General features: G+C 37.8%; 1 protein-coding gene across 1 annotated transcript; it reads left to right on the top strand.

Annotated features, from left to right (window-relative positions):
• The first annotated feature begins 2,352 nt into the window (after window positions 1-2,352).
• Window positions 2,353-7,674, top strand: SUMO1 (small ubiquitin-like modifier 1). Its single transcript, XM_010017807.1, has 4 exons — window positions 2,353-2,442; window positions 3,764-3,841; window positions 5,732-5,803; window positions 6,782-7,674. The coding sequence occupies exons 1-4, from the start codon at window positions 2,353-2,355 to the stop codon at window positions 6,848-6,850; spliced, it is 309 nt and encodes a 102-aa protein (XP_010016109.1). The 3' UTR covers window positions 6,851-7,674.
• The last annotated feature ends 1,200 nt before the right edge of the window (window positions 7,675-8,874 follow it).

Raw genomic sequence — 8,874 nt, 5'->3', positions numbered from 1 at the left:
CTTGCTGTGTTCCAATTTCAAATATTTTGCCTTTTTTTTTTTTTTGCCTTTTTTTTTTTTTTTTTCTTAAAGCTTCAGTTACTGGGATTGTCAACATTGATTTGATCTTATTTTTCTTTTCCTGAAATTACACCTCTGTCTGCTCCTATTTTGTGGATGAGAGGTTGCTGGGGCTTTAAACAAGCATCTTTATGGTGTTACGTTTCAAAACTCCAGATCCCTCTGCTTTTTCTACTGTTTGCTTCTTCCCCTGTGCATGTTTAGCTGTAGAGCCCTCCTTCCCTGTGGGTAGGAATCAAACATCTTGTGAGTCATTGCTTTCCACTCATACTGGCCAGAGGCACTGTCATAGTATCTATGATGATTTGTAATACCTTGTACAGGATGATTTATTTTGGAAAGCTCAGTAGGTAGATCTATTACAGTGCATGGAACTGTATAAACTACTACAAACGCCTCTACTCATGGGATAATGTGCTGTTATGCAACTTGGTTTTTATACAAAGTAAACTAAGACAGTGACTGATCTGAAATGTCATGTAAAGGGACAGGATGTTATTACAAGTTCTTCCAGTGACAGCAAAACAGGAGGTAGTTTTGAAGTTACAGACTTCAGATCTATAGATACTTGAATCTCCCCAATTCCTAGATGTTACCAATCCTGCATATAAACAATAAAAATGCTGTTTGTGCAAGATATAATAAGTTACAGGTTCTTGTTTTTCTTTCTCTTTTTAGTCAGAAGTGGAAATTAGTGTATTTTTTATTTCTGCAAATAAGCCCAGGAAGTTGGAGTTTAGGTATGTTAGAAAGGGAAAACTTTGGTGGGGAGCACAGCTGCTGTGCTCTGGAAGACTCCTTTCACACTTCAAATGTGACTTGCTTGAAGACCTGAGGGTGTTTGGTTTCTTGAAAGCTTGAGGTCGGTTTTTGGATTTGAGCTTGGAGGGTGATGAATCGGTCCGAGCAGTCCACGTTGCGCCCGATGGGTATATAAAAAAAAACCCCAATAGTATTGAAACCAGGGTCATCCATATTGAGTCTCTGGGTCTTCCTTTTTTTTGTCATTGCAGAAACTGAATGGGTCTGGCTTGAGGCAGCCAGCGTTTCTTCTCTTTCCTACAGACTGATATTGGTACAGATAAGGAAGGTGTTTGCAGGCTTTGCTCCCTGCCCTTCCCTGAACTTTTTTTAACATTTGAAGGAGTTGTGCATGTTTAACTTCGTTAAGGAGAAAGAGAATCTTGAAAAGGCTTGTCTACCATTTTAATACAGAGATAGAGACATATCTGGATGGACTTAATACAGGAGGCTAGTATGTGGTTTTGGTGCTTGTTCTTAAAGTTCAACCAAACAAAGGATATTTCTGTATACTCAGCAAGAAGTCCCTTTAGGGCTGGGAAAACTTACGTTGTGTTTTGCTTATTTTGTCTACTGTGTTAAGCAATAAGATACACAGGAAGATTTGAAACATGATCAGCAGGGTATCCTTGTTTCTGATTACTGCACAAGATTTCTTCATCAGGCACCATCTGGACCTGAGGCAGTGTCTGTGTAAAATTCCTTTGTGCTGCAGTGGAACATAACTAAGGCCTGATCCAGACTATGTAGTGACAGGCAAGGCATGGGGTTAATAGTGCCTGATCTCTCACTTGTCTTACCTATCAGCAGCTGACACAAACTTTGATGTCCTTGATTCATGTCTTAAAGAACAAACACTTAAACCCTTTGCTGAGGTGTAGTGCTCAATGAATCAAGTGAATCAAACTTGTCTGTACAATTAATTCTTATCCTGGAAAGATATCAAAACACTATAGTTCTTAAAACCGCAACTGTTAAGAATTGTGTACTTAAAACAAACATGCTGGAAGGAAGCTGTTGCTTAATGTTGTTGTGTTGCCATAGAAAAGATGGTGACGGGCCATCCTTTTGAAAGTAGTGACTGCTGTTGATGCAGTAGACTGAAAAATGTTTGGTTCACTTTCTTTACACTGACAGGGTGTCACAAATGCTTTCTGCTTACTCTCCTTGTGATGTTCTTTTATCTGTCAGATATCTGACCTTCTTGGTACACTTCCTGTATTTCTTTTTTGCAGTCTATTTGTTGACTAGGAGTTAGTGGTATAAGACCATTATTATCATTTTTGCATCTCTTATGTTCTTCACAGTGTTTCTCTTCCATCATTAATAAAGTTCACAGACAGGTAGCCTTTTCATAATACTATGATGCTATTATTTCCACACACAGAAAGGAAGAAATAAGGTGCCTTACATAATCTGAGTAATAAAGAGGATGATGGCTGTCATACTGTCCAGTGAAAATAACAAAAGTGTTGAACTGGGGTTTTTTTAATGGTTTTCTTTCAGGAAGCAAAACCTTCAGCTGAGGACTTAGGAGATAAGAAAGAAGGGGAATACATTAAACTCAAAGTCATTGGGCAGGTGAGTTTTTACATAATTACTTGTTGATATTTGTTGGACGTGTGAGTTTTTGTATTGTAGAAATGAACAAATGGAAGTTGGTGTTTTCAGTTCTTCAGTGCGGATCCTCTGCTGCCATAAGCTACTTATCAATTGCCAGTAAGGTGTATTAGTATACTCTTTCTGTTAGTTTGGTTGTTTTGTAGGGTTTTTTATTGTTTTGTTTGTTTGGGTTTGTGATGTTTTGTTTTCTTAAAGCTTGAGTAATTTGTCCTTGTGACTCAGGATTTGGTCAGTGTGATCCCAATCTTACAGACCTGATACATTGAGGGATTAATTTAACCAAGGGTATGAATGAAACATGTTGCAAAATTGATAAATTCAGGTCTTCAGAGTTCATGTAGTACACTGAGCATGAGGTCAACTTTCTTGGACAGGGATAGGAAGAGGATCCTGTTGGATGCTGGCATTATTGGCAGATGCGAATGGTGGATTATAAATCTGAATTCACGTTGTGTTGGAATGTGAACGCTGAGATCCTTCTTGAACAAAAGTCCTTCTGTGCAAAGAACCCTTATAGCTCATATGACTTAACTCAGTATTGTTTATTGGAGTATTAGCATGATTGCTGTGCTATTTTTACTGGAGACACATGACTAAAAGCAGGACTAACTCAAACTAGCTTACCTGTTGCTGCTTTAATTGGCAATGGTGAGAACACATTCAAAAGCTGAATGTGACCCACATGCTTTTTGCACAGAATGTCTTGCAGAGTGTTTTATCTGTAGCCATTTTCCCAGTTGCAATTATTCGTATCTTGTAGCTGGTAGGAAGGACTATAGAATGAGACCTGAGATTCCTCCTTAAGTTAGTGATGTGTTGCCAAGTTTGCCTCCATCCTAACTTCTAGATAATTACTCTGATTGAATGAGGTTTTGTACGTATTTTGAAGTGCAAGCTTTAACTTGTCTATTTTGGAATCTTCGAGCAGAAGTCCCCTGCATATGTATGTTTGTGTTTCATAAGTACATCAGCTGGGTAAAGATGGAAGCACAGACTGAACCATAAATGTTTTTTTGTACTTGTAAATCAAAAACCTCCACAGTGAGCCTAAGGCTATACTATGCCATCTGTTTTAAAATGGAGCTTTCTCTGGAAGTGTATGATGAATTTAGTGACTGATAAATCATCCTGGAGGTTCATGTTATGATGTACTGAGGTGATAGTTAAACTGCATTCTGTGTTAGTTTTACATAAGTTTTTCTTAATGGAAGTCTTAATCAGCATCAATAAAATAAGCAATTACTACAAAGAGAGTAACTTTTTTCTTTCCTGTTCTTAGGACAGCAGTGAAATTCACTTCAAGGTGAAAATGACAACACACCTCAAGAAACTCAAAGAATCATACTGTCAAAGACAGGTTTGTGAAATAATGACACTCTCTTTAAAAGAGAATTAGAAAGCCAAGCATTTTAGCTTTACTTTTCTCACTGTTCTTTCAAATAAAGACGTTTGTTGAGACAGTCAAGCTACTGTCTAGTTATCAGAAAAAAAAAAGGTATCTGACAGTACAAATACAATGGATCTCCTCATTTCTTCTGACAAGTAAAGGTATTTCTGTTTAAGATAGTTGTGAATTTTGTAGTAAGTTACTGTTTGAAAACATGTAGTGGCTGTTCAGAAGATGCCGAAGTTACAAATGCACGCCCAGGCATTTTAAAATGTATCTCCTGTAAAATCTCCCACCTCCAAGTGAAATTCCCCTAAAGCTGTAGAATACAGCAGTTCAGGATGAGAGCCACCTTAGGCATTGTTACAGCCATTGATATGGTAATTGATTAACACTAGCTGTTATGCCCGATGTTAAAGAAATCTGCAACATTAATTGTGGATGTAGGTAAATAGTAACTACTGTTATGGAACAAAAATATATCTCCAGATTTTGTAATAGATATTGTGGATTCACTGCTGCTATTTCCAGGAGCCCTGGCCTAGTTTACCTTCAGCTTTGGGGGATACGTGCCTTGTGTGGCACTTTCTTGAGTAACTGTGTTGGAGTTCACTTCAGGAGATGTAATCATAAAAAGTACTTCGGGAGTTTTCTTAATACCTGAAGACAAGTTGAGCTTTTCAAGGGAGGTCTTTTGTAGAATGGGTTATTTTTTCTATCCTCTTGAAATAGGAGGAAAGAAAGGATTAAACGCCAAGTATCTTTGTAGCTGAATCTAAATGATTAAAATTGTGATTAACTTGGAAAACTTGAATTAAGTTCTTGGAAATAATTAAAGCAACAGTCTCACTGACTGATGAAAATGAATGAGAGTAGAATTCTATTTTATTTTTTTTTTAAGAGAGAAATAATTGATTGAATGAACACAAGTATATCTATCTCTGGGCTGAGTTCTGGAAAGTCTGTAATTTCCTTCATGAGCAGTCAGTCTGGTTTTTGGTGTCAGGTAGCCTTTCTCTGGTAAAGGGACCACAAGCAAGGCCAGAGGGGATTGTTGGAACCTTCCTTGTGTATTTTTCTGCCTAGTTATCTGCAAGCAGTGCTTCTGAGATCTAACTGGTGCACAAGACTGGTCATATTCCACTTGCATATGTTTTGCTCACAGCTTGAGAGAGAAGAAAAAGATGATGTGTTTGCCTCATCTGTTGAGATGAAGTATGGTATTCTGCCGTAACCCAGGCACACTGTACCACTGACATGCTGCAACTTTATTTACCGCTGGGATGCTCCTTTCTCCTTGTTTGAATCTTGTTCCTTTTTCTCTCCCTCAGCTCTGCTCTTTCTTATCCCCGGTGCAGAGCTTTTGCAGAACTGATAATGGCAGAGGTTTCTAGTCCTTCCTGTGGTGATAAAAGATTGGGAAAGCAAGGATAGGAGTTCATGAAGTAAACATCATGTTCCTCCTCTTGTCTTAATATCTTTAATAAGGCTGATGTGCAGTTCAGAAAAGACTGGGCCTTCATGTGTAATGTCTTGGAAGGGAGGGTGTAGTCAGTAATTATAAATAAGCAAAGATGGTGGGGGGAAGCTAAGTAAAATTCCAAGTTGTTGAGATAGAACTCCAGTGAGACTTTGGAATAAACACATATTTTAGCACTATCATGCTCTTTGAGTCACTTCTTTGTAGCTTACATGGTTGCAACAGAAAAGATGAGCTCTCTGTGTAACAGGAACTAACACTTTCTTTTTGACTTTCACATGTGTTGCTTTTATTAAAAATGTTTTTCTTGTAAATCCAGACAAGTTTCAATAAGTCTTTTTGTTTTTTTTTTCCCTTTGTACATCTGTTTCTTCTTTTAGGGTGTTCCAATGAATTCACTCAGGTTCCTTTTCGAGGGTCAGAGAATTACTGATAATCATACCCCCAAGGAGGTGAGTTTCTTTCTAGAAAAAGTGCTGCATAGTTCACTGGAGAAACTAAATACCAAATTGGTTAGTTGCTCTGTTCTGCTATACTGTTAACCAGAATTAAAGTGTTTCTTTAAATATAGCCAACTTTTTGGACTATATTTAGTCAAGTATACTCTGACTATATTTGTCTATAGACTATAGAACATGCTTGTCTAACCTAGGATCTTTAATAAGGCCAGTGTGCAGTTGAGAAAGAGATTCATTGGACCTTCATGTGTAATCTTGTCTCAGAAGGGAGGGTTGCTACTTTCCAGAGAGAAAGAAAAAAAAATGTTAAGGGAATTTCCTAGTTGTTGAGCTAGAACTTCAGTGTGGCTTGGGAATAAATACGTATTTAATTCACATTTATTAGATCAAAGTGTAAATAAACAGAAAACTGATCACTTTGGCTGTCTAGTGACTGCCACCAATTGTTACAACAAAGCAGGAAAAAATACTTAATGACCTCTGAAAAATCAAACTTGTGTACCATGAAATTGAAGAAGTTACCCTCTTCAAGAGAGCAGACGTAACCAGGCTTTGAGTTGCAAGCTGTAGGTCTTTACTGTTTTGTTGAGCTAGTGGTGTGCTATATATAATTCATGCGGCTGTACAGCTCAGGCATTCACTATGATGATGATTATGTTCCTGTGCATCTGTTCCCTGAGAAGAGATTTAGGGAAAGGTAAAGCTAGCCACTTCCAGGCTGGTGTGTACTGCTCCACAAGTGGCTTTCGACTTCACTGATAAGGGTTTTTCTTTGAGATGTATAAGGCTGAAGGAAAAGGACTAAAACCGTGAGTGTTGGCTAGTGAGATGGTGACTGAAATTTTTTTCACTCCTTTGATGAATTATGATGGGACAGAGGAACAAACCATTGTATTACTTGCGTAGGACCTACTCTGAATTCAGTACACCAGATTGATAACAATTATATGCTGTTTTTTTCTGTTCTTACAGCTGGGGATGGAGGAGGAAGATGTGATTGAAGTTTATCAGGAACAGACGGGGGGTCACTCAACAATTTAGATCCTTCTGTTTGTTTTCTTCCCCCTTAATCCTTTTTTATTTTTAAATAATAGTTCTTTTGTAATGTGGTGTTCAACACTGAATTGAAACTGGCACCCCATCTCTGGGAGTTTATTTTCAAGCGTCTGGTATTTTGAATTCTCGTGCTCATTATACACTATTGTTTCTGTTTTCATTGTGCTGAACTTTTGTGATCCAGCTGCAGCCTTGCTCCCCTCTTCCCTTCTGCCCTCCCCTTTAGAAATACACATACACACATGCATTTGTATGTTCACTAGGTTCGTGCATTTCAGGCACGAAGGCTGTAAGATCTGCCAGGTGGGCGAGTGTTCTTAATGACTTCCATATCTGCCCTGAAGTTTTGATGTGTGACTGTTTCACTCCTGGACTATAACTTTCAGTGCGAGATGAAGTTTTTCAGAGAACTAAACTGTGGAGAAATTGTGTATCCATAACTCAGAGCTATTTTGCTTAAATTGTGCTGATGGCCCAATGAAGAAGATTACCAAGTTGGAAATGGAAAAGCTAGAACTGTTGTCATCTGTATCTTGCTCCAGAGATGGCTTTGCTGAAGACATAAAATTGAAAACCCTAACAATTCTTAAATCTTGCCAGAAGAGCCCAGAAGCGTTTTAACTTCATATAGCAATTAGTACACGCAGGTATTCGTGCAAGAATGTTCACAGCAGACAACTGGTGTTACTTTGACACTCTTGTTTGTACCTTTTGGCCTGGGACGTGGGTTTTGAATGGACATTGTCTGTACCAGCTTCATTTAAAATAAACAAGAAAAACAATTTTATAAACAACTTGTATTTTCTTTTCAAATGCTTGGAAATGAGCCAATTGACAGGAAGTTATAATTAGGGCATGCTTTTCCAGTAACTATATGCTGAAGCCAGGAAAAAAATAGTGCTCTGTAAATATACCTCATTTAAAAAGAAAAACAAAACAATAACAACCCAACAACTTTTTTCTACTTGCCCCAGTGAAATACTTGATCTGCTTGGTTTGCAGGTGACTGTTTGAGACTACTGTGTGTGTTTTTCTTGTTAGAGAATATTCACATACAGCTACATAGAAGTTCACTTCATGCACAAAAGTTAAACTGAAAATGCAGCTTGGAAGGAAATACAAAGATGGTTTTTAATGTCTACATTTCATATGATCATGGTAACATTAATCTTTCTATGTCTGTGATGGATGACAAGGAAGAGTTATAGTTCATCAGGCACGATGAAGGGTCCGTTTCATGTTCTAGCTAGTTGCAGATTCTAAATGGTCAGTTTCAGAACATGTTACTGGTTATGAAAGCTGAGATGGGAGGTTGTGGGCAGAGTAGTGTGGAGAGAAGACTTCTGCACTGCCCCTGCATCAGCTTTTCTGCAGATAAATAGGATTTGGTTATGGCTTGGTAAACCAAGTTAACTATGAATGCCAACTTCATTTAAAGATGCATTTTAGTGCTGGCATACTTGGAAGAAATTGCATATTTTGAATGATTACTTTTTGCTGTAAAGCTAGAAATGCATTTTCTTTCATGCTTGTGGTTTGTGTCCTGTTTCTGATTTAGTAATACTTTTGTACACATAGTTGCACTAAGCAATTTTTTTAAAGATTAAAATTTTTGTTTACAAAATACCAGAATATGGGGTTTTATTGAAGTATTTGATGTAATTCAGTTCTTAGGGGAAAGAGGGATTTCTACTGGGATGTAGAACAACATGACTTCTTTGCACTTTTTTTCAATAGCTCTTTCAGAATAGTCAATACATCTGCTTCAGAATACCAGAAATAAAACAGCCTTGTGATTACTATCAGTTCATCTTCTAATTTAAATTTATATAATGCTCTTGGTAAGCAAACTCCCATTATTGCTGTTTGGCAACTTAGGAACTCTGAGGCTGAGGTGATGGTAGTTTAGTCGGGTCACTCTGGAATCTGAAGATGGAGCTGAGAACTGAATCCAGATCTCCTGGGTATGATGCTTGTACTCTAGTTCTTGCACCAACTTTCTTTGCTTC

Source organism: Nestor notabilis, unplaced genomic scaffold (assembly GCF_000696875.1).
Source record: "Nestor notabilis isolate BGI_N333 unplaced genomic scaffold, ASM69687v1 scaffold19097, whole genome shotgun sequence".
NCBI lineage: Eukaryota > Metazoa > Chordata > Aves > Psittaciformes > Psittacidae > Nestor > Nestor notabilis.
This window is presented reverse-complemented; position numbering and strand designations above follow the sequence as displayed.